Source organism: Callithrix jacchus, chromosome 13, assembly GCF_049354715.1.
Source record: "Callithrix jacchus isolate 240 chromosome 13, calJac240_pri, whole genome shotgun sequence".
NCBI lineage: Eukaryota > Metazoa > Chordata > Mammalia > Primates > Cebidae > Callithrix > Callithrix jacchus.
The window spans coordinates 39,782,551-39,808,415 of record NC_133514.1 but is presented as its reverse complement, the minus strand read 5'-3'; the positions used below and the strand labels follow the sequence as shown (position 1 = coordinate 39,808,415).

The following is a 25,865-nucleotide window of genomic DNA, read 5'->3' as shown; positions in this document are numbered from 1 at the left end:
AGGCAGGAGAATCACTTGAACCTGGGAGGCAGAGGTTGCAGTGAGCTGAGATCATGCCACTGCACTGCAGCCTGGGTGACAGAGCGAGACTCCATATTGAGAAAGAAGAAAGAAATGAAGAAAGAAAAAAGAAAAGAAAAGAAAGAGAAAGGAAGGAAGGAAGGAGGAAAGAGAAGAAAGAAAAAGAAAGAAAGAAATTCCATTTATCTATTCAACCATACCTCACCTCCTCCCACAACCAGGAAGAGAAAAATAAAAATGTGTACCCAAATTAGCAGAAAGAGAAAAACAGGCAAGACAGCCTGGGGCTTCAGCTGCATCTTGGGACCGGGCTGCTTGCCTATATCACCAAATAAAACATGCCCACTTGAGGGGAATTCATCTCTGAGTTGACACTGTGCAACAGAAAGGAAGTGACTTACTCTGGGGTGGCACTTGAGGGCCTGGACAGCTGCCCCGATCTCCTTAATCCAGCTGTGCATGTCTTCTGGACTGTCCGCCTGAAAAACATCCATGGCTCTTACTGAGAAATTTTGGGTACTATGATTTCAGCTTCCAAGTCTCTGACTCAATGTTGGTTTATAAAATCACACCATTAGGGGTAGAAAGCATCTCAGAAATCATCTACTCCAGCAGCTTTCAGACTTTTAAGGACATGTTTTCCCTGCAATATCTTATTTGACACCCAATAAATAAAACCGCTCAAAGTGGAGCTGCTGGCCAGGCACGGTGGCTCACGCCTGTAATCCCAGCACTCTGGGAGGCTAAGGCGGGCAGATTACCTGAGGTCAGGAGTTCAAGACCAGCCTGACCAACATGGAGAAATCCCATCTCTACTAAAAATACAAAATTAGCCAGATGTGATGGCGCATGCCTGTAATCCCAGCTACTCGGGAAGCTGAGGCAGAAGAATCCCTTGAACCCAGGAGGCAGACGTCGCAGCGCCATTGCACTCCAGCCTGGGCAACAAGGGTGAAACTCCATCTCAAAACAAAACAAACGAAAAATCAAAGTGGAGCTGCTCTGAAATGGGGCATACGCTGTGGCAAAGGGAAAGTTTAAGACCCCATCCCCTGTTGAAGTCCGTCACCCCCTCTAGAAAACAACTGATCCAGTCTGCCCTCCTACTTTTACAAAAAAGGAAAATGAGGCCCAGAAAGCCAAAGTCCAAGGTTTATGGCTGGTCGAGATTCGACTTCTCCTCACTCCCAACATAGCCGCCTTTCCACTGTAACTATCTGAACAGAATAATCCCACTTTCAGTTCCAGCCCTATTAAAGCCAAATCCCTCTGTAAATCCTCCAAGATATGTACTGCCTTCAGAAATGGTGCTTTTCTCAGAGTGCAAGCTACTGGGTCTGTTTTGAAACTTACAAGGAACTCAAACAACTCAACAACAGCAACAAAACCATAAATCATTCCATTAAAAAGTGGACAAAGGACATGAATAGTTTTCAAAACAATACATACAAGTGGCCAACAAGCATATGAAAAGATGTTCAATATCCCTAATCAATGGAGAAATACAAATTAAAACCATGATGAGATATCATCTCACACCAGTCAGAATCGCTATTATTAAGGCAAAAACCAGATTCTGGTAAGGATGTAGGGAATAGGGAATGCTTACAGACTCCTGATAGGCATGTAAATTAGTACAACCTTTATGGAAGGGAGTAGAGAGATTTCTCAAAGAACTAAAAATACAACTACCATTCAGCTCAGCAATCCCACTACTGAGTGTCTCTCCAAAGGAAAAGAAATCATTATATTTTCACATGTATCACCCAAATCTAAAATAAAATGTAAAAAAAAAAAATTTAGACAGTTGTGGGGCTTGGAGCACCGAGCTTCACACTATGTAGGACAAAGCCAAGTTACTGAAGTATTTCTTCCCAGAAACAACCTATAAACCCCAGAAGGGGGCAGCAGCGGCTCTTTGAAGAAAGGGAGGAAACTCCAGCGGCCTCGCTATTGCAGGTGGAGCCCGTCAGTGTCCTCAAGCTTTACAGGAGTTGAGCTCAAGTGAACAGGGCAAACGCTGGCTGAGGGCCCCACCTGGTGTTATAGGCTGCATCAGGCGCCAGACCTATGACAGAAGATGGGACCAGGCGGAATCCTCCGGAAATATGCATGTTGGCCTTCCTCTGTCTCCAGCACCATCCCCTCAGTCCCATCAAAACACACGGGCGTGTATTGGTGTGCACGTGCAGATGTATGTGCCACCACCACACACTGGCCCCCAAAGGTCTCCACATCCTCCCCTCATTCTCCCTGTCCCCAAAGTGACGCCTTCTCTTTGCATTCTATCAGGAAAAGACCTGACTAGTAGAACCAAAATTTTCAAACCTGCATCCCTGCCCCTTCCTGTCACCGCAAAACAAACCCTCCTTGGTTAGGTGTGTACAGGAGATACCTACAAGGGGAAACAGTTCATGCCCAGTACGAGGGCAAGAAGGATGTAGTGACAAGTGCCCCAAGCGAACACCTTTCTAACAGGTGTTCTATCTGCAAACTTACTAGCACTCTCTCCCTGCTTGACTTTTTCCAGTTATTTAACAATCTGGTAGTTTCCTAAGAAAAAGACAAACCCATCCTTGGTCCTAAAGGATCACCAAGATAAGGACTACAAGACCCTTTCAGAAGTTTCCTTACAAATATCAGGGCTGGCCTGTTCAACAAGCTTAATTATTAAGAGAATTAAATGACCTCAATTGGGAAAACCTGTTGAAACAGGGCCTGGGCCGGGCATGGTGGCTCACGCCTGTAATCCAAGCACTTTGGAGGCCAAGACAGGCGAATCACCTGAGTTCGGGAGTTCAAGACCAGCCTGACCAACATGGTGAAACCCCGTGTTTAAAACAAAAGAAACAGGGCCTGGGGGGCTCTGTAAGTAGCAGATAGTACTGTTGTTTTCACTGCTATTATATGATATGAGAGAAACAAATGAAGCTTAAATGCCACCATTCACAGATATGCGCACTGCCCTCTCCATAAGACCTTTCTTCAGCTTCCTCATTCAGCTTCCTCATTCTCAAACTGAAGATATTTCCTACCTCAAAGATCAAATTGTCAAGATCAAATAAGATCATGTATTTGGAGGTATGAAACTGCTGTTTTGGCCTGTAATCCCAGCACTTTGGGAGGCCGAAGCGGGTGGATCACAAGATCAAGAGATCGAGACCAGCTGGTCAACATGGTGAAACCCCGTCTCTACTCAAAATACAAAAAATTAGCTGGGCATGGTGGCGCATGCCTGTAATCCCAGCTACTCAGGAGGCTGAGGCAGGGGAACTACCTGAACCCAGGAGGCGGAGGTTGCGGTGAGCCGAGATCACGCCATTGCACTCCAGCCTGGGTAACAAGAGCGAAACTCCGTCTCAAAAAATGAAAGAAAAGAAACTGCTATTTTGATTTTGAATGAGATGGAGGTCATCGTCCATTAGGAGAAAAGCATTTATTAGAGATTTTCCTCCTAGGGAAACACAAGATGATTTGATAGGAGGGACAAACAGTCTCCTATGTCACATCGGAGATTTGACATTTTCATTAAACAGACAGGAACATCCTCAGTATGACAATCCAGTAATCAGTTTCCAGGGGTGTTAAGCTACCTCCATGCTCCTTCCACCACTCTAGTGAAATGTTCCTTCCACCACTCTAGTGAAATGCTCCTTCCACCACTCTAGTGAAATGCTCCTTCCACCACTCTAGTAAAATGTTCCTTCCACCACTCTAGTGAAATGCTCCTTCCACCACTCTAGTAAAATGTTCCTTCCACCACTCTAGTAAAATGTTCCTTCCACCACTCTAGTAAAATGTTCCTTCCACCACTCTAGTAAAATGCTCCTTCCACCACTCTAGTGAAATGCTCCCCACCATGTCAAATGCTACTCCCACAGGCCACAGGCCACCTGCCTGACTGCGCTTTGAAGTACTGCCTCACCACAAACTCCTTCTCCAAGAGTGCCACAGAGCAAGCCTGGATCTTCACCAAGCCTCTGCTTAGCAAGAAATTCACAGAAAACTAGGAATCACCTGATTCAACTGGGCACTCAAGTACAAGAATCAAAATACCAACTATTATTCTTGGATGACTACCTAATACAATTTGTTATTTTTTCCTATTTGCAGGTAACAAGAACTCATTAAGGACAATATAAAAAATAAATGTAGAAAAATAAAAAATTAAAATCGGCTGGATGCTGTGGTTCACGCCTGTCATCCCACAACGTTAGAAGGCTAAAGTTTAGGATGTGGGAAGATGGCTGAAGCCCAGGAGTTCGAGACCAGCATGAGCAACAGAGCAAGACCTCTTCTCCCTTAACCTTTGCAATTAAAAAAAAAAAAAGGAAAAAACAAGAAAAAAATAAAATCACTTTAAAACCTCACAAAATTCTAAAATAACAACTGAGAGCAAATGCAGTCTTTTTGTTATTCATTTTTCTTTGTTTTCCAAAATACATTTTTTTTTTTTTTTTGAGATGGACTCTTGCTCTGTTGCAAGGCTGGAGTGCAGTGGCACAGTCTCAGCTCACTGCAACCTCCGCTCCCCAGGTTCAAGTGAGTCTCCTGCCTCAGCCTCCCGACTAGCTGGTATTACAGGTACCCGCCACCACACCCAGCTAATTTTTACATTTTTAGTAGAGACAGGGTTTCACCATGTTGGCCAGGCTGGTCTCAAACTCCTGACCTCAAAGGATCCACCCGCCTTAGCCTCTCAAAGTGCTGGGATTACAGATGTGAGCCACCGTGTCCAGCCTGATTTTTTTTTTCAGTTAATAATAGAAGGATTTTTCCATGTTATCAGACAGCTTTGTAAATATTTTCAGGGGATCCCAGTAGATATATCATGGTTTACTCACCTAATCCTTTAAAACAGTGGTCCTCAACCTTTTCAGCATAGGACTCAGTTTTGCGGAAGTCAATTTTTCCATGGACTCGGAGGAGTGAGGGGAGGGGGATGGGGGTAATTTCGGGATGAAACTGTTCCACCTCAGATCAGGCATTAGATTCTCATAGGGAGCACACAACCTAGATCCCTCACATGTGCAGTTCACAACAGAATTTGCAGTCCTATGAGAATTTAATGCCGCTGCTGATCCGACAGGAGGCACAACTTGGGCAATAATGTTTGCTCTCCCACTGCTCCCCTCCCGCCGTGCAGTCCAGTTCGTAACAGGCCATGGAGTAGTACCAGTCCACAGCCCAGGGTGGGGATCCCTGCTCTAAAATGTATTTTTAATTTTTTTCTTATTCTCCTCTTACATAAATAATGCTGCAACTCACATCTTTGGGCCTACAGCAAAGCTATTTTTTTGTTGTTTTTTTTTTTTTAATGAAACAGAGTTTCTCTCTTGTCACCTAGGCTGGAGTGCAGTGCTGGGATCTCGACTCACTGCAACCTCCGCTTTCCAGGTTCAAGTGACTCTCCTGCCTCAGCCTCCCGAATAGCTAGGACTACAGGCATGCACCACAATGCCTGGCTAATTTTTTGTATTATTAGTAGAGATGGTTTACCATGTTAGCCAGGATGGTCTTGATCGTTTGACCTCATGATTTACCTGCCTCGGCCTCCCAAAGTGCTGGGATTACACGGGTAAGCCATTGAGCCCTACCGCTTTTTTCATATTTAGGAATATTTAGGAATCCTCAGCTCCCAAGGCAGTTACTAAATTAAAGAATTCACACCATTTTAAATCTCTTGTTACATCTGGACAGAGAAATTTCTGGCCAATAATAAAAATTTCATATGCCAACATTTTTGCTACATTCACCCTTTCTAGAATTAAGTATTATAATTTTTTAAATCTCTGCTAATATGATAGGAAAAATAACTAAATCTCTTTCTTAAAACATTTAGTAATTAATGAAGATGGAAACTGTTTACCAGTTATTTTTCTTCTCTAATTCTCTAATTCCTTCTTAAGAACATTTTTTGGTCAGATAACCTAGATAGTAACTTAGCCATGAAGATAAATGCTGCCCCCAATACATGTTATTTTAAAATACTACTCAAAAAGAAAATCAGATATTGCAATTAATTCCATATGAGAAGAAACAACATTATTTTATAGAGATCACAATTACAATCTTTTATTTTTATTTAAAAATTTTTTTGGGAGCGGGGTCTCCTGGCCTCAAGCAAGCCTCCTGCCTCAGCCTCCCAAAGTGCTGGGATTACAGGCATGAGCCGCCATGCCTGGTCTATAGTCTCTCCTAGTAGTTTCAAGAACTGGGATTCATGAACAACAAAAAGTCAATGAAACTCCAAAATTGCATGCAAAAATTATGATTATGTACGTATGTTATCTTCTATGGAGAGCCCGTGCTTAGCGTTCATCAAAATCTTAAAACCACATCACAAAGAAGCTTCATGAACCAGAAGTTAAAAAAAAAAAAACCACACAGCTGAAGTGCACCCACCCGTGATGAATTACTATCAGACTAAAAACATGCTTTAAACACAGTTAAACAAAAACGGAAGTACCAAGGTCATAGCTTCATCTCTTCCTGGTGTGCTTATGTGTGTGCACCTGTTTCTGGTGCTTGGTTCGAAAGAAATAGTAGGGTTTTTCCTCGAGGGCAGTTTTTGAGATGAGAGGGACAAAGGGTATTAAAATGACTTATTGCAACCTGCAGTTTTATTGCAGTACGGTAAGATTCTATTGACCATCTAACATAAGCCCAGCACTATAATAGATACAATGGTTTGAAGCAATGAATTCTAGAGGCCATCCATAAAGGCTTCCCTATCTACCTCCGATTACTGCCATTACCACTATCCAAAATTTTTAGGCAACTCTTCCTTCATTCTATTCCCAATCACTGCAGCCCTCCTTTCCCAAGAACTAATGCCATCTCTAGACACAGTCCTGCCACATATGACTGTGTAGATTGCACACTACATAGTTCTGGGTGACATCATTCACCCTGTAGTCTAAATTAAACAGCAAGTATCCAAAGAGTTTAATGCAACACTCTGCAACTCACTTGAGTCCACTTATAGCACCCTAGTTCTGACAACTGGGCTAATGCCAAGCTCCTAAGACCAGTTTGCACCACATTTCTTATTTCGAGTAACTAATTTTCCTCTTGATTAAATGCCTAATTCCCTTGACCCTCTATGAATGGGAAATGGGAAAATGGTGACTTCTGCTTGCCTGGTATCTCAAGAATTGAAATCTGATTTTGAACTTTTGCCCAGAACTGAGTACTGTTTACCTGCTGACAATCTTGATGAAATCACTGGTCTTTCCACCTGCTTACATACCTGGTTATTTCCAGATCTTGGATTTTTGGTCATGACAATCCATTTACCAAGATACCCAGGTACCCCAAGTTGGTCTTCCCCAATAGAGTCAGACTTTTCTGGTTGTCTGTGGCCATACCCCCTATATCAGGGTATCAGGGGCTCTGGACCAGGCTGCTCTGGTTTTTTGCTTTGTTTTTTTTTTTTTTAACTTTTGTTTGTTTGTTTTTAGAGACAGGGGTCTCGCTGGGTTGCCCAGGCTGGTGTTGAACTCCTGGAGTCCAACAATCCTTCCACTTCAGCCTCTCAAAGTGCTGGGATTACAGGTGTGACCCACTGCACCCAGCCTGGACCAGGCTGCTCGTAAACAACCCAAGTGAGCAAGTCTTGTCCAGCACCTGGTGCTTCCCAGCTGGTTCCATAATTCATTGGATTATGATTTTGCACAAATAATTTACCTTCGAAGCCTTCATTTTCCTGTGTGTAAACGAGATAACTTCAGAGACAGCTGAGATTTAAGTGATCAGCTTATACTACTTATACTACAAAGTGACAAACTTTAACTTATACTACCTGTAAGTTGTTTAGCACTATACCTGGGACATCCAGGTGTCCAAAAAATGGCAGCTTTTTGGCCTGGCATGGTGACTCAAGCCTGTAATCCCAGCACTTTGGGAGGCCGAGGCAGGTGGATCATGAGGCCAGGAGATCGAGACCATCCTGGCCAACATGGTGGAACCCCATCTCTACTAAAAATACAAAAAATCTAGCTGGGTGTAGTGGTATGCATCTGTATTCCCAGCTACTTGGGAAGCTGAGGCAGGAAAATTGCTTGAACCTGGGAGGCGGAGGTTGCAGTGAGCCAAGATTGCATCACTGCACTCCAGTCTGGTGACAGAATGAGACTCCATCTCACCCAAAAAAGAAAACAATGGTAGCTTTTTACTTACAGAAAAGACTACTACAGTGTGAGAAATCACAGGGGACAAACTATACATAAATGCGACATGTGAGTTAAATGGGCAATACCTCAGTCATTAGAATCTAACTTGAGTCTTTCTCTGCTTTCTGGGAGTCTTCTCCACCTTGATCTGCCGTGATCTTTGGTCTAGCTCTATAGATACTCAAGATGAATGGTTCTTTCTGGCAGATTTACTAAGCATAGCCTTGGGGAGCGGGTCAGAATGACACTTTGGCACAGTGGGTAAAGCTGCCAGCATCTTAGCACCAAACTCTACCAGTAGTCATATTCTTTCACCTTTCATGTAAAACACAATTTTTAGTTATTTATTTAATTTTTTGAGAGAGAATCTTGTTCTGTCTCCCAGGCTGGAGTGCAGTGGTGTGATCTTGGTTCACTGCAAACTCTGCCTCCTGGGTTCAAGCGATTCTCCTGCCTCAGCCTCCCAAGTAGCTGGGATTACAGGTGTGCACTACCACACCTGGCTAATTTTTGTATTTTTGGTATTTTTACTATGTTGGCCAGGCTGGTCTCAAACTCCTGACCTCAGGTGATCCTCCTGCTTTGGCCTCCCAAAGTCCTGGGATTACAGGTGTAAGCCACTGTGCCCAGCCTAAAACATTATTTTTACTTTAGAACAAATGACTAACATCAAACTGTCAGTCAAACTTTGAATTCAGAATTAGGTATTTGGTAGATTTTTATCCCCCAAATGAGTAAGTTTTAAGCTTTCAAAGCAAAAATTAGAATTTCAAAAAACTTCCGGGTGCCTCCATGAGCTTGGCAGTATTCTACACTCAAAGACTGTTAATGATATTAGTGGTAATATTTTCATGATGTGATTTTTGGATAGTACATAATAAAATGTGTCAACATTTTGAACATCTGCATATCTCGGTGAGACCACTATTTTCTGAATGACCAATGCATGCTGTTAAAAACCATGCATGGATAAAAAGTATTTATTCAAAGTGTAAAACTGACCGATGGATTTTAATGTAAGAGTATAAAACTTTCTTGATATGGCTTTAGAGTCCACATTGCACCTAAACATTAAGAAATTAACCTTTGTCAAATTTTGGTATAGAATTAAATATCCACAATTACCTAAAAAGGCTATTAAAATATTCCTTTTTTCCAAATACACATCTGTGTGAGGCCATATTTTCTCCATATTCTTCAATTAAAATAACATATGACCACAGATAGCACGCAGAAGCAGATGGGAGAATCCTATTGTCTTCTATTATGCCAGCCATTAAAGATTTGCAAAAATGTAAAGACAATACTACTCTTGCTATTTTTTAGAAATTTTTTTTTTTTACAAAATCTGTTTGGTTAACATATAATGAGTTTGTGATTGCTATATATTTTTTTTAGACAGGGTCTTTGAAGGGTTTTGATTTGTCACCCAAGCTGGAGTGCAGTAGTGACTGCACCCTCAAACTCTGGGGCTCAAATGATCCTCCTGCCTCAGCCTCCCAAGTAGCTGGGAATACAGGTGCATGCCACCATGCCCAGCTTTGTAGTTACTATTTTTAATAAATGGATACATATTTTAAATGATTTCTTATCTATAATCTTCTCTTTCCACTGTTTTTGAGTTAGGTGCTGTAAACAGATTTGTCCACTCTCTCATTTATTTATTCAGGGTGATGGCAGTGTTCTATCATCCCAGCAATGTAGGGAGCAGAAGGCAATGGAAGACAGGGTGATTAGAATCTTCTGGAAAATGTGTGTACACTCATGTAGATGATGTAATATCTTTGGAACATCTTTTGGTTGGGTTTCGTGTTTCCCAAATTGCTGTCTTCAATTCAAAGCTCTCTCCTGACTCTCTCATTCACTTAACAAATATTTATTTAGTGTCAGCAATGTGCCAAGCAGTGTGTATCCAATGGTCTTCACAACACGTCTCCTTGGATGTCCAGCAGGCACTGCAAATTCTGAATCACCCACGCTAACCTCATGTTTCCTCTCAACAGCTCCTCTTCCCATGCTCCTGTCACACTGACTGCTGCCCTGAGCCACCCTGAGGCTCAGGCCAAACATCCGGGCATTCTCCTCACCTATTCTCTCTCCCTTCATCCAACCCACTCTCAAGTCCTGGAAAATCTACCTTTTTAATATGTATCAAATGTTCCACTTTTCTCCATCTACCCTCATTCAGACTTCCTTTATCCCTCGCTAAATTATTAGCAACAGCCTTCAAACTGTTCTCTCTCGTCCTATCTTAGCCCTTTCTCCTCCGTATCCCACACTGCATGGGGCCCAGCAATCCTTGACAGCATGTCATTAAAAGGACTGGGGTTGAATCATCTCCATTTCACAGATGAGAAAAACAAGGCTGTGGAAGCTAAATAACTTCCAAGTGATATTTATTTATTTATTTAGAGACGGAGTCTTGCTCTGTCGCCAGGCTTGAGTGCAATGGTGTGATCTCGGCTCACTGCAACTTCTGCCTCCCAGGTTCAAGCGATTCTCCTGCCTCAGCCTCCCAAGTAGCTGGGACAACAGGTACCCACCACCACACCCAGCTAATTTTTTGTATTTTTAGTAGAGATGGGATTTCACCATGTTGTCCAGGCTTGTCTTGATCTCTTGAGCCCGTGATCTGCCTGCCTTGGCCTCCCAAAGTGCTGGGATTATAAGCATGATCCAACATGCTTGGCCCAAGTGGTAGATTTTAAAGACAAAGCAGATCAGATCACGCCCTCTGTTTAACCTCTAAGGTCATTAATTCTAAAGATAAAATACATGCTCTTCAATAAGGCATGTGCGGGTCCTCCGTGCCTAACTGTCCCCTCCTTTGTGCCCTATGCTCCTTTCATCACCAGGCTTTTAAAAAATACCTGTTACTTCCTTTGCCTGGGCCACTCTTCCTCCCACAGACTTTAGCTGTATCTTTCTTCAGGAACCCTGCCCTGACTCCCTAAGACTGGGTGAGGCGCCTTGCTTATGATTCACGTGGCAACCTGTCTTCAGTCTAACGGCAGTAGCACTTATCACACCATTTTAAAAATTTTGTATTCCCCTACCCCTTCAGGGAGGACCTGTAATACATTTAGACTATTGTCACATTCTGCATTTCCTGCTGGGAAATGCAGAATGTGACATGTAGATGATGTAGTATCTTTGGAACATGACTTGACTTCCTAAATTTTTTTCTCAATTTTCATACATTAGGTCAAGTCCTTGTGCTGTGAAGTTCTTCATCACCCGCCCACCATTACCATGTCATACAGAATCATTTCACTGTCTGCCAATTACCCTGTGGGTCCATCTCCCCCAACGCTCCCTCCCCTGCGCCATGCCACCATTTAACTACCTATAGACTTGATGAGCTCTCTCTCTTGGGTTCAAGATTCATTCCGTTTAACCTGGTGTTCCCAGCCTGAGACAAAATGCCCAGTACTCTGAGGATACTCTACAAGTATCTGTGGAATGCAAGAACTACAAACTTGTACTGCATCTACAGGTTAAACCTTGTCCCTGAGTGGTAATGGTGCCAGTGAATGAGTAGCTCTGATGCCCATGGCAGCCCATTCCACAGCTCCAGTTTGCTCCCAAGCCCCCAGGCCCCACTCCGTTGTCCCTTCCTGGATGGCATGTGTTTGTCCAAATGGGTGCAGCCCTGAGATGACTAAGTGACTCAAACGCCTGCCGGGCTCGGGCGGAAGGACTCGTGACAGGAACTGCTGCCCAAGCAATGGAAAAGGGTACCAGCCCCTTGGGGAAGGGATGCTGCTTACCAGGGAACTACACGCAGCAGAGAAGAAAGGACAGTGGGAGCTCTGAAAAGCTTGAGTTGTGAAGCCCCGCCTTTAAACCAACCTGCTTACTTGTCAGGTTTTTATTTCTGTTCTTTTTCTTTTCTTTGAGACAGAGTCTCACTCTGTCACCCAGTCACCCAGGCTGGAGTACAGTAGCACAATCTTGGTTCACTGCAACCTCTGCCTCCCAGGTTCAAGTGATTTTCCTGCCTCAGTCTCCCAAGTAGCTGGAATTGCAGGTACACACCACCATATCCAGCTAATTCTTTTGTATTTTTAGTAGAGACGGGGTTTCACCATGTTGGCCAGGCCAGTCTCCAACTCCTGACCTCAAGTGATCCACCCACCTGAGCCTCCCAAAGTGCTGGGATTCCAGGCATGAGCCACCGCGCCCGGCCTTAAGTGTCAGTTTTAATACTAAGGCCAGCATCACCACGAGGCTGCAAATCAAGGCACTCTCTGTGTATTGCTAGGCAGGCTGGGTGAGGACTTGGCCCTGAAAGTCTAGTCCCTGCTTGGAAATCTGCCTTTCTAGCTCCAATGACTTTAGAAGGAGTTGGGAGAACTCCAGAGCTGCGGGTGGAGGGAGAAGCTCCTGATAAGTGAACCGTCAGAGCCTGAACAATGGCTTCCTCTGTGCAGCTGGGCTGTGCACCTGGTGCCTGCACAGGGCCCTCTGTGCTTTTGTCCTTCCGCACACAGTAATGTCCACACACAGACGAGACTTATAAATACCCTCCAAAGGAGAAGTGAAATTACTGACCAGTTCTCCTTTTCTCTGCTTAGCTGGAGCCTAGCAGCTGAGAGCAACTGGTACACACTCACATTCCCCAGTAGAGCGGCTCAACCTGCTTTCATTATTTTATGGTTGGGAAGCTTTTGGCAAACATCCTGTTTTGGATGAAATGGGACTCAGACTGACTCTCAAAGGCTAAATTTACTGCCTAGAAACTTCAAGCAAATGAGAAGAGAAAGCAAAGGAAAGGACAGGGCCGATGAATGCACCATTCACAGAAACAGAATGCCGGAGTCTTTTGGAAGTGAGCATTTTACCTGCACGTAGAAGGTCCTGGAGCTTGTTATTATTTCAAACAGGTTGTCCCGCATTAAGAGATCACTAGACGGAGAAAGAGAAAGAACATTACGGCAGCTGGCATACACATGGAGGATCAATATGTCCGAAGTTAAGACTCCAGTGCCCTCGACCATAAAAATGGAAGTTGCATGGCAGGGGTTGTTCCCAGCCTTTCTTCCTCAAGCTCCTGCCTTGAAATCAACACTCCAGAGGTTTCCTCATTTCCTAGAGGGTCTCAGGAGGCTCTTCCATCCAGATGGACCCTCCCCAGCCCCTTCTCCCAGCAGCAGTTCTAACAAGCTCTTTTCCCTCCAAAACCTCCTGCCTAATATCCAACCCGTCGCCCCCCCACCCACCATCTCCTACAGTTTCCTTCCTGCCGGCCTGCCTCCCTCCCTCCCTTAAGGTGTATGAGGTGCTTTGTGGGAAGCACCGTTTCAGGGGCTTTTTTGCAGATTATTTCATCTAATCTTCACAATAGTCCCGGGGAGCACTTCAGACTTTCCCCATTTTACAGATAAGGAAACCCAGACCCACACTCAGAGTCAAAATGACTCCTCCAAGTTGCTGGGTATTTGGAACCCAGGTCTGACTCCAGAGTCTCTGCTTTATTTCTTTGTTTTTTTGAGACAAGGTCTGGCTCTGTTGCCCAGACTGGAGTCCAGTGGTGTAACCATGGCTCACTGGGACTACAGGCACATGCCACCACTTCTGGCTAATTTTTGTATTTGTTGTAGAGACAGGGTTTTCCCATGTTGCCCAGGCTAGTCTTGAACTCCTGAGCTCAAGCAATCTGCCTGCCTCAGCTTCCCAAAGTGCTGGGATTATAGGCACGAGCCACTGCACCCAGTGAGCCTTGGCTTTTAATTACTCCACTGCCATTGGCCTCTCCTAAGGAAGCCAACTCTCCATTCCCTAAACTGTCTCCTTCACCCATGTAGCAGCTCCATCAGCTTCACTCAGCTCCTGCTCCTTGCCTCACTGTGTAGGGCCCAGGAGACGAAGAGCTTAAAGACGGGGAAAGCAAAGGGAAAGAGGATGACTTTAGGACACTTCTTTAGGGAACACTACTGGGCATGGGTTTTGGAAAAGAAACCCTGACTTCTGCAAGGAAGAGGGCAGGAAGTAGCTGATGCTCAGTGTCAAACCTCAGAGCAGCCCAAGTTATTTCCCACTGTTAAATGCCTTTTATGTATATCCCCTGACACGTCAGGGAGTATATTAGGAGTAAAAGACCTAATTCCCACCCAATGAAAGATCATGAGGGCCAGGCATGATGGCTCATGCCTGTAATCCCAGCACTTTGGGAGGCCAAGGCGGGCAGATCAGTTGAGTTCTAGGCCAGCCTGGGCAACACGGTAAACCTCGTCTCTACAAAAAAAATACAAAAATAAGTAGGGTGTGGTGGCACACATCTATGTCCCAGGCACTCAGGAGGCTGAGGTGGGAGGATCACCTAAGCCTGGCAGGCAGAGTTTGCAATGAACTGCGATTTAACAACTGCACTGCAGTCTGGGGACAGAGCAAGACTATCTCCAAAAAAACAGAACAAAAGGAAGCAAAACTGTAACACCGGATGTTCGATTGTGTGTTGTATGCCAAGAGTTGCAAAGGACTGATCACAGGTGGAGTTGGCTTCATGAATGAGAAAGCCTGCAAGTAAATAGCAGGGGCTCGGCCAGTGCCACGGGTGCCTGGGCAAAGGAGTGCATGAGACCAGAGACCCAAGAGGAAGAACAACAGGACAGGGGCCAGACAGACCTGGGGCAAATCCTGACTAATGTAGGGAAGAGACTTTTGAGAATGTTGTAAAAACTTAGGAAGCCTTTGTGACGCCAAGTGTAAAACAGAGATACATGAGAGGACCCCCTTTATCGGGCTGGTCACTACAAAGACCAGTTAGTTATAAAGTACAGAAGGCATCTGGCATAATGTATGTCACAGAATAGTCACTTGAAGCACATTTCACCAACTATAATTACTTTCTGTGTTTCTGAATAAAAAATGGCTCTTTCGCCAGGCACGGCAGCTCACGTCAGTAATCCCAGCATTTTGGGAGGCCGAGGCAGATGCATCATCTGAGGTTGGGAGTTTGAGACCAGCCTGACCAACATGGAGAAACCCTGTCTCTACTAAAAATACAAAATTAGCCAGGCATGGTGGCACATGCCTGCAATCCCAGCTGCTTGGGAGGCTGAGGTAGGAGAATCGCTTGACCCTGGGAGGCAGAGGTTGCAGTGAGCGGAGATCCCGCCATTGCACTCCAGCCTGGGCAACAAGCGTGAAACTCTGTCACAAAAAGTAAAAAAGTCTCTTTCTGGCTAAAATGTCTTAACCTTTCAAATTCTATTCATGCTTAGCCAGTAAAGTCACATAAACAACTACTGAGGAGGTGAAAGAAAAGCAGGTGGGAAATCCCCACGCCTTTCACATCCACTTCTCAGGGTGGGAAGGGCGTGAGGGGGGTGAAGCTACGCATCGGACTCCGTGGACACTGCTGCAGACGGGTGCACCACAACCTCAGAAATCAGCACTGAAGAACTTTTCCATGCAACCAAACAACACCTGTTCCCCAAAAACTACTGAAATTTTAAAAAATTAAAAATCTAAAAAAAAAAAATTAAAAATTTAGATGAAGTTTTGCTCTTATTGCCCAGGCTGGAGTGCAATGTCACAATCTCAGCTCACTGCAACCCCTGCCTCTGGGGTTCAAGCGATTCTCCTGCCACAGCCTCCCAAGTAGCTGTGATTTCAGGTGTCCGCCACCACACATTGCTAATTTTTTGTATTTTTAATAGAGACAGGGTTTCGCCATGTTGGCCAGGCTTGTCTTGAACTCCTGGCCTCAGGTGATCTACCCACCTCAGCCTCCCAAAGTGCTGGGAGTGGATTACAGGTCTAAGCCATCGTGCCTGGCCTAAAAAGATACGTATTTTTTTAAAATGACACAAGGCTACACGGTGCCTTGCAACTCAATTCACTTGAACAAATATTCAGTGATTATCAAGATGTCCTAAACCCCAGGACTGGGTTCCAGGGAGGCCAAGCAGTCTAACAGACCTGGAAGCCCCCGAGCCCTAAGGACCTTCCTTCCCTGCTAGTCCCTGACTTCTTTAACTCAGTTCAGTGTGACGCTGGCAGAGTTAGAGTCAGGGAAAGTTCAAGGCACTCTCAGGATTTAATAGTAAGTTCCTTATGGTTCTCTAAGCTTCTCCAGTGTGCCCAGGTGGTCTCACATCTGCAAGGGCCCTCCAGGGTCCAGTACAATCAAGGCTCCCACCATGCCCAATCTTTCCTCTGCCTACTTCTGGAGCCACACTTACGGAATTTCCATCTATAGCTACTTTCATGAATTACAAATTGTCACTGGGAACCCTCCCCTCCATCTGCTGTACTCTGCAACTGCCAGACTCAGGAGGGTGCTTCTGTCCCTTCCTCCCTGGGTCACACAGCATGTTGTTTTCATGCAAGACTGTTCATGCCTTCATGGGAGAAGAGTCGGCCTGCTGTGAACAGTTTTCCTGATGTCTGCAGGCACAAGCCCTGAGACAGAGAAACATAAACACGCAGTCTCTAAAGACTGCAGATTGATGGCCAGGAAGAGGGTTTCTGGATGCCTTGATACCCTTGGGGTCTCTAAAATTTGGGGTTTTTTTGTTTGTTTGCGTGTTTGTTTGTTTGAGACAGAGTTTCACTCTGATACCCAGACTGGAGTGCAGTGGCATGATCTCGGCTAACTGCAACCACCGCCTCCCAGGTTCAAGCGATTCTCCTGCCTCATCCTCGAGAGTAGCTGAGATTACAGGCACACACCCACCACACCTAGCTAATTTTTGTATTTTTAGTAGAGTTGGGGTTTCACCACATTGGCCAGGCTAGACTCGATCTCCTGACTTCATGATCTGCCCGCCTCGGCTTCCCAAAGTGCTGGGATTACAGGAGTGAGCCACCACGTCCGGCCTAAATTTTAGTTCTATAGGCATCTGTATTAGGTGTTGGATCTGGACGATCCCTTGCCAAGTCCCAAACTCATCCTATGCAATGTGACACTTGGAAGGTAACCATTTCCTAGCGGACAGAGGAATATCTTTAAAACACCTGTTCTGGCTGGGTGAGGTGGTTCACGCCTATAAGCCCAGCACTCTGGGAGGCCGAGGAGGGTGGATCATGAGGTCAAGAGATTGAGATCATCCTGGTCAACATGGTGAAACCCCGTCTCTACTAAAAATACAAAAATTAGCTGGGCATGGTGGTGCACGCCTGTAGTCCCAGCTACTCGGGAGGCTGAGGCAGGAGAATTGCTTGAACCCAGGAGGCGGAGGTTGCAGTGAGCCAAGATCATGCCATTGCACTCCAGTCTGGGTAACAACTGCGAAACTCCGTCTCCAAAAAAAAAAAAAAACACAAAAAAAAGACCTGTTCTTCCTTCCCAGTGGGAGTAACACAGAGATGTTATGAATCACCCTTGTGTTAATGGGACATTAGGGTCAAAAGGAGGAGAAAAGGCATAAGAAGGTCAGGGAAGAGGCACTAGTACAGTGATATGACCAGAAGCACTGAGGTTAGTGACCTAGAGGCATGGCTCTCCTCTGAGCCTGAGTCGAGCATCTAATCCTAATATCTGAGAAGCATCGGAGCCCCACTCTTTGTTTCTATATCCTTTCTTTTTGGCCACCAAAATCTATTACACAGGCCTGTCTGCTTGGGAGCCAGAGTAAGGTATGGGAAGAGGGCAAGTGTGCCCAGGGCGGTCTCCTCCCTGCGTTGGCTTGGATGCACTGAGTCAGCTACAAGGTGCTAGTTAGGCTCCTGTACCTGGCTCCTTGAAGAAGATAACTCTGGCATAGAGTCTCTAAAGGGTAGTAAAGAGAGATTTAAGAGGACAAATGGAGGTTTGGATCAGAAGAGATAAAGCAGACACAATTACCCAGACTTGACCAGACATTCATGGGTCTTGAGAACATCCTTAAGAAATATAGTACGCAGTGGTTCTCGATCCTGGTGGAAAGAACAGAGAGACAGGTAAGTGAGGCTGTCTGTGTCATATCATGACCCAGACCAGCTGATCAACACCGCTTTCTAAGAGATGGTCAGCTCAAATCAGGTTGACAAACAACCTGGTCTCAAAATAATCAGCAAGACAAAAAAAAATCTGGCTGGGCAGTGTGGCTCATGCCTGTAATACCAGGACTTTGGGAGGCCAAGGCAGGAGGACTGCTTGAGGCCAGGAGTTCAATATCAGCCTGGGCAACATAGTGAAACCCTGTCTCTACAAAAAAATAAAAGAAATTAAAATTAGCTGGGTGTGGTGGCACACGCCTGTTATCCCAGCTACTTCAGAGGCTGAGGTGACAGGATCGCTTGAGCCTGGGAGGTCAAGGCTGCGGTGAGTCATGATGGCACCACTGTGCTCCAGCCTGGGTGACAGACCCTCTCTCCAAAAACAAGAAACAAGAAAAAAAATCTAAGAAGATGCTGTGTTGCTGTGACTCTAGCCACTCCACAGCTCACTGCAGAGGACACTTTACTGTCACTGTCAAGATGTGTGCACAGAGTGGATGGAGATAAGACAGAGGCGCCTTTGAAATCTCTCTATGCCCACATCTCCCCTCATGCACGCTCTCCTGTGAGTGTGCATCTGTGCACCTGTTAGTTTCCATGACCTCTCAGAAGGACAGCAAAGCTACTACAAACCTGTTCACACTTGAAGTAGCAGATGGTAAAGTCATCAAGTGCAAAGAAGCGACGTTTCCAGCTCTTCCGCTGCAATAAAAAAATAAAGGACGTAACCTTAGCAAGAGGTCCCCAGCATTGTGGAGGGTGTTCTAATGCTAAGCTCCCAGGGACCCTGCCCCATGGAAATCTGGCTCCCATGTTCATCAGGGACAAGGGTTTCTTCATATCAGGGGCAATACCTCTGACAGGTGGGGGCCAATGGTCAGTCCCAAAATCTCATCCTTGAAGGTAGAGGCTCGATGGAGACTGAGGCAACTCCTGTCAATCTCCTCTCCCCTCTGCTATGTCTACAGCCACTAACTCTGAGGAGTCACAAGAATCCCATTCCAGCCCCTGTGCTGACACTCACCACGTTCCCTTGCTTCACGCAGTAACCACTCTTAATGAGGGGAGGCCCGGTGGAAGCACGGCAGCCTGATGTGGGGATGTAACTCTGAGACCTTCGAAGGATGGCATGGGACCCAGGCTCACTCCCTTCCTGCCCGTCCCCACCGTTCTGCAAGGAAACAGGGTCAGGATCAGCACCTCCCTCCCTCTATGCAGCCGCATCCCCACCCACCTCCCTCTACCTGAAGAATCTCTCGCCTCTTTGCCCGAAGTCAAAGAAGAAATAAATGGTAGGCACAGTGGCTCATGCCTGTCATCCCAACACTTTGGGAGGCCAAGGCAGGAGGATTACTGGAGCCCAGGAGTTTGAAACCAGTCTGGGCAACACAGTGAGAACCAGTCTCTACAAAAAAATTAAAAATTGTTTTAAATTTTTTTTAATTTTGATATTAAAATTTAAAATTTTTAAAGCCAGGCATGTAGTCCCAGCTACTTAGGAAGCAGAGGTGGGAGGATGGCTTGAGCCCAGGAGTTGGAGGTTGCAGTGAACCATGCTTATACCACTGCACTTCAGTCTGGGTGACAGAGCAAGACTCTGTCTCTAAAAAAAATTAAATAAGAACATGGCAAAACCCTATTTCCATCAAAAAATACAAAAAACTAGCCAGGCATGGTGGCACCTGCCTATGGTCCCACTTGAGCCTGGGAAGGCTGAGGTGGGAGGATTGCCTGAGCCTAGGAAACAGAGGCTACACTGAGCCATGATTATGTGTATTTGCACGTCAGCCAGGGCAGCAGAGTGAGACCCGTCTCAAAAAACAAATTAACTAAATAAAATAATTTAAACAGGAAAATAAACCTTTCTTTTGCTCTGTCATGCACTCAACTGGGTACTTTCACAGAGCCAGCGTCAGGGAGGTTGGGCCGACCCAGGAGAAACAGAAGTATAGAGAATGCGAACCAGGAGGGACACTGGGCTGGTTTCCGGCCTCGTCACCTTCCTCTGTCCCATTTCCTGTGGGTTTCACAAGAGCTCATCTCCTGTGTCTCCTGTACACGGGCCACATGGCTTCAAGATACAGTGGCAGCTGGGCATGGTGGCTCATGCCTGTAATTCCAGCTCTTTGGGAGGCCAAGGCGAGTGGATCACCTGAGGTCAGGAGTTCAAGCCCAGCCTGGACAACATGGTGAAACACCACCTCTACTAAAAATACAAAAATTAGCCAGGTGTGGTGGCACATGCCTGTAATTCCAGCTACTCAGGGGGCTGAGGCAGGAGAATCTCTTGAACCCAGGAGGTGGAGGTTGTAAGTCAGCCAAGATCACGCCATTGCACTCCAGCCTGGGCAATAGAGAGAGACACCACCTCAAAAAAAAAAGATGCAGTGGCCTCCACTTCTGCACTGCCATCACTAACAGCCATGAATGGGGATGTAACGTGCCCTGTACTTTCCTGATGGCTCTACTGGCACCAGCTCCCCCACTCCCACCCTCCCTTCCCCAGTACAGTGCTGTGAGCACATCATGGGCACACCATGGACACTTCTACACCCCGACTCCTACTGCATCCCCAGTCAGGCCCCTCACCTGGCTGATGGGTGTGTGGACCACCACCCCTCCAATGATCTCTGTCTTGTAGGCCACCTGTGGCTTCTTCTCCAGGGCTGGAGGAGCTGCTAAGCTCTTGAGAACTTCCGTGGTCACAGGCAGGCCCCCACCTTTGGGTACCTGGGGAAAGCGGCAGCAACAGTCACTGGGGAACAGAAGGTTTAGGAAACGTGGGGAGCCCAAAGCAGAATGGGGGTGCCGAGAGAAAAGCTAATGTGCCAATCAATTATAGTCAGACATCCGTGTCCTCCCCAGGCCTTCCACAGTCCAAATCCAAATGTGAGCGGCTCAGCCAGCAGTGCCCTCCCCACACACAGATACAAACCGACTCCAGGGATTTCTTGAGGACCTACTATAAGCCAGCCCTTCCCTGGCTAGAAACCAAAGATCAAGTGTCAAGTGAAACACACATGGATCCCCACCCTCATGACACTTACATGCTAGTAGGGAGAATAACCAAAAAAATATGTAAAACAAACACACTGATTATAAATGGTGGTGAGTGGCACCAAAAAGATCACGGGAGCTGAGGCAGCACACAGCAGGGACCTTCTGGAAACAGAGTGGGCAGGGAGGTGTCCAGAGAAGGAAGCAGGGAGACGCTCAAACGGCAACCTGGAGGCTAAACAGAAGCCTGGGGCCAGGTCTGAGGCCTCACACCTGTAATCCCAGCACACTGGGAGGCCAAGACAAGAGGGTCACTTGAGCCCAGGAGTTCAAGACCAGCCTGGCGAACATAGTGAGATCCTGTCTCTACCAAAAACGAAAAAAATTAGCCAGGCGTGGTAGCACATAGCTGCTCAAGAGGCGGAGGTGGGACAATCTCTTGAGCCCAGGAGTTGGAGGCTGCAGTGAAACATAATCACACCACTGTACTCCAGGCTGGGCGACAGAGACCCTGTCTCAAAAAATAATAAATGAATGAATGAAACTGGGAACCCGAAGCTGGGGGAAGCCATTCTGGGCAGATGGAACCGGTAAAATCCACGCCTATGAAGGGACAGAACAAGGGGTCTGTGAAGTCTGGAGCCAGAAGGCGTGTGGTACAACGTTTGACCTCTCACAAACCACCTGAGCGACCTTCGGCAAATCATCAAACCTCTCTAGGCCTAAACCATCTCATGCATAAAATGATAAGAATAATAATATTTATTGTAAGCATTGTTGTGGTTACCAAATGATAGAGTATACTAAGCACTTTAGAAACACAACTAAAAAGAAAAACATATTACAAAATATTTTAATTAAGGGATCCCAGGTGGCAATAATAATTATACACAGAGCCCTTTTAGAAGAATGAGTTATCGGCCAGGCACGGTGGCTCAAGCCTGTAAAATCCCAGCACCAAGGAGGCCAAGGTGGGCAGATCACCTGAGGTCAGGAGTTTGAGACCAGCTTGGCCAACACAGCGAAACCCCGTCTCTACTGAAAATACAAAAAAAAAAAAATTAGCCGGACACCATGGTGCATGCCTGTAGTCCTAGCTGCTTGGGAGGTTGAACCCGGGAGGTGGTTGCAGTGAGCTGAGATTGCACCACTGCACTCCAGCCTGGGCACAACATTCAAAAAAAGAAGAATGAGTTATCTTTATTCTTCCTTCACAGAGGTATGGTACCATAGCTGATGAAATCATCATAGAATTTGTATGGTTAGTTGGAAATCGCAGGCCAGAGGTTGCAAATTGGTGGCCCACCGACTGACTTTGCCCGAACAATGTTTGGTTAGTCTCACACAGTGTTGTTTTCAATCTGCATCTAAATTTTGAGATATTTCACAGAAAAATCCAGAATATCGGCTATGTAGCAGTTCTGTCTTAGACAGAACGTAAACTCCATGTTTGCACAGTCCCTACTATTCTCCCCAGCAAAACAGGAGAGGCCAGGGGTCAGAGGGCACTTATCCTCATTCCTGTTGCCACATTTCTTCCTCCTTGCCCACTTCACTCATTTATACTAGAGTCTGCAAACGCTGAGGAAATCTTACATTCATAAGAAAGAAAGAAAAAAAAAAGAGGCCCAGAACAGTGGAGTCATTTGCCCAAAGCCAGGATTAACAGCTGAATGTTGGCCGGGTGTGGTGGCTCACGCCTGTCATCCCAGCACTTTGGGAAGCCTAGGCTGGCAGATCACCTGAGATCAGGAGTTCAAGACCAACCTGACCAACATGGTGAAACCCCATCTCTACTAAAAATACAAAAATTAGCTGGGCGTAGTGGCAGCTGCCTGTAGTCCCAGCTACTTGGGAGGCTGGGGCAGGAGAATCACTTGAACCTGGGAGGCGGAGGTTGCAGTGAGCCGAGATCACACTCCAGCACAATTGCACTCCAGAGTGGGCGACGGAGTGAGACTTCATTGCAAAAAAAGCAAAAACAAAACAAAACAAAAAACAGCTGAACGTCTACTCAACCCTGACTTTCCACTGGAGTCCCGGCATCACAGTGCCCACCTTCAGGAGAATGCAATACTCTGTGTCTATCTGCCAGGACGTCACTGGGATTTCATGAGAAAAGCTAAAGTCCTCTCCCACTTCTTCTAGAGCTTTCAGAGTCAGACAGGCCTACGGATCCAGACCCTTTCAAGAGCTTGGAGCTACATGAGAGCCCTGTCATTTGGTGTCTGTTCAAAACGCACCCTGATTATGCTGGGCCCCCACAAAGAAGATGAGACCTTCTCTTCCTGGACTGCGCACTCGGTTTACATAGACAAGGATGTCCTCTGCCCCCTCCCTACTTCCCCAAATCAGGCCAGAAATTCCACCTCTATTTTCCTTCTGGCTGAGAGATGCCAGCAGTTACAGTTTCTCCAGGCCTCCATTCAGTGTCAGGCAGTGCACTGATAAGCCTCTTTGCTGTGTTATCTCTAATCTTATCAGCTAGGCATGATTTTCTCCACTTTATGAGGTCAACCCAAGCTCATTAAAATTAAGTGATTTGGCCCCAGGACTGCCTGACTCCTTGTTGCTGCATGTCACCACCTACCTAAGCTACCCTCTCTAATTTTCTGTGAGTTTTGTTATTATGTAACCACATTTTTAGGGATGTTGATTTTTGCGGGGGTATTTAGTGACAAAATCACCATGGAACTGTAGAAATTTCCCCTAAATGGCCCAGATGAATTCCCGAAACCCAGCAAAGAAGGAGGGAAGTAACTTTTTAGAGTTCCCAGTGGCCAGAAAAGGAGGCACAGAGCTTGGCTGCTGCATTTCCTCTCAAAATCCCGAAGACCCCTATCTGTCACTGCTTATGCTCCTGTGTCATGCACTGCTTCAGATCAACAGGCAGACCCTTTCCAAAGCTGCTTCTGCTTCCTGAGACTTTGGTAAGAGATAGGGTTTCACTCTGTTGCCCAGGCTGAAGTACAGTGGTGCAATCATAACTCCCCACAGCCTCAAACTCCTGGGCTCAAGTGATCCTCCTGCCTCAGCCTCCTGAGTAGCTGGGACTACAGGCATGTGCCACCACACCCAGCTAATTTTTTTTTTTTTTTTTTTTTTTTTTTTGTATTATTAGCAGAGACAGGAGATTTCACCACGTTGGCCAGACTGGTCTCGAGCTCCTGACCTGAAGTGATCCACCCACTTCAGCCTCCCAAAGTACTGGGATTACAGGTGTGAGCCACTGCTTTATTTTATTTTTGTAGAAATGGGGTCTCCTCTATGTTGCCCAGGCTGGTCTTGAACTCCTGGGCTCAAGTGATCTTCCCACCCTGGCCTCCCAAAGAGCTGGAATTACAAGTGTGAGCCACCACGCCCAGCCAACTTCCTGAGACTCTTAATCAGCTGGTGGAAGACAAATTCAACCATAACTAAGCTACATAGCGTGAAAACAAGGTGTTTTTTTGGTCTGTCCATATTCCAGAGGCCTTGTTTTACCCATCTGTGGGGCATCCTCTGATGAGGGAGAGGCACAGAGACCTCATCTGCGATGTAAAATAAATGCTCTCCTTTCCTCCGCTGGGCAGACTAGCCCACAAGAAGAAAGAGAAGAATCCAACCACGAGGGAAAGCTGTGCTTGATTTTTTTTTTTTTTTTTTTTTTAGACTAAGTCTCACTCTGTCATCCTGGCTGGAGTGCAGTGGTACAATCTCAGCTCACTGCAACCTCTGTCTCCCAGGTTCAAGCAATTCTCCTGCCTCAGCCTCCCAAGTAGCTGGAACTACAAGTGTGTGCCATCACGCCTGGCTAAGTTTTTATTTTTAGTAGAGACATGGTTTCACCATGTTGGCCAGGCTGGTCTCAAACTCCTGACCTCAGGCGAACCACCCACCTTGGCCTCCAAAATGCTAGGATTACAGGTGTGAGCCACTGCACCCAGCCATCCATCCTCTCTCTTTTCATCACTCTGTCTTTTCACGGGTTTACCAAGGTTTATCAGAATAAGAAGCTAATCATCAAAACTGCTTATAGGACTCAGTTATATTCCAGTTGGGTCTAGCAATACTAGACAGGTGTACACATTTCTTCTATACAGATATTCACAGGAACCCTGAGATATCTGGGAGGATAATTTGCCACTGCACGTAGTAGTTATTACTGAAAGCCCCTCAAACGTAGGCATTTCTGACTGTATGATACAGAAACAAACTTTTCAGCATATAAACCATGGTCTATATAAGCCAGGAGTCTGCCCATCTTATTGATTACAAGTCTGTTTTTTTTCCAAAACATATAGTTTTTACTCTCCTTCCTTCTTACCCTTCTTCCTTTCTTTTTCTGTATTGCTTAGGAAAAAGAAAGGAAGTCTTCATTAGCCAGCTCAAGGGAAAAGAGCATACTCATAGGGTAGTCCATGAAGCAGCTCTGTGAAGCTTTTAAGCAGAAGGCTTTTCCAGGACAGGGAGGCAGGCGGCTTGCACTGAACTTGCAGGCAGCCTCTGAAAATAAGAAGAGTATCCCCCAAGCTGGGAAAAAGTTCTGACTTCCTTCCCCATATGCTTTTCCCTTTACTTGACTTTTCATAGTCAGCAATCTATTTTCCAATCCTACCACATTCCGAATCAGCATCCCACAATCACCAGAGAAACAGGACTGACCGGGAGCCCTCCCTGGAAGCACAAAGGGGATGCTCCATGAACTTCCCCTTGAACTTGATTCAAACCTAGACTCTCAGTTCAACTTGTGGTTGGTCAGCCAAG

At 45.9% G+C, this 25,865-nt stretch overlaps 1 protein-coding gene across 4 annotated transcripts in view; it reads right to left on the bottom strand.

The window, feature by feature from the left end:
- PLEKHA2 (pleckstrin homology domain containing A2) overlaps window positions 1-25,865 on the bottom strand; it is a 73,934-nt gene that overhangs the window by 1,983 nt on the left and 46,086 nt on the right. For all 4 annotated transcript variants that reach the window (XM_035270340.3, XM_035270339.3, XM_035270341.3 and 1 more), the window contains 6 exons: window positions 20,712-20,852; window positions 19,147-19,293; window positions 18,756-18,824; window positions 17,989-18,059; window positions 13,040-13,103; window positions 423-500 (listed from right to left, as the gene is read on the bottom strand). In XM_035270340.3, coding sequence (XP_035126231.1) covers window positions 423-500; window positions 13,040-13,103; window positions 17,989-18,059; window positions 18,756-18,824; window positions 19,147-19,293; window positions 20,712-20,852 — 570 coding nt within the window. The remainder of the gene's footprint in view (window positions 1-422; window positions 501-13,039; window positions 13,104-17,988; window positions 18,060-18,755; window positions 18,825-19,146; window positions 19,294-20,711; window positions 20,853-25,865) is intronic.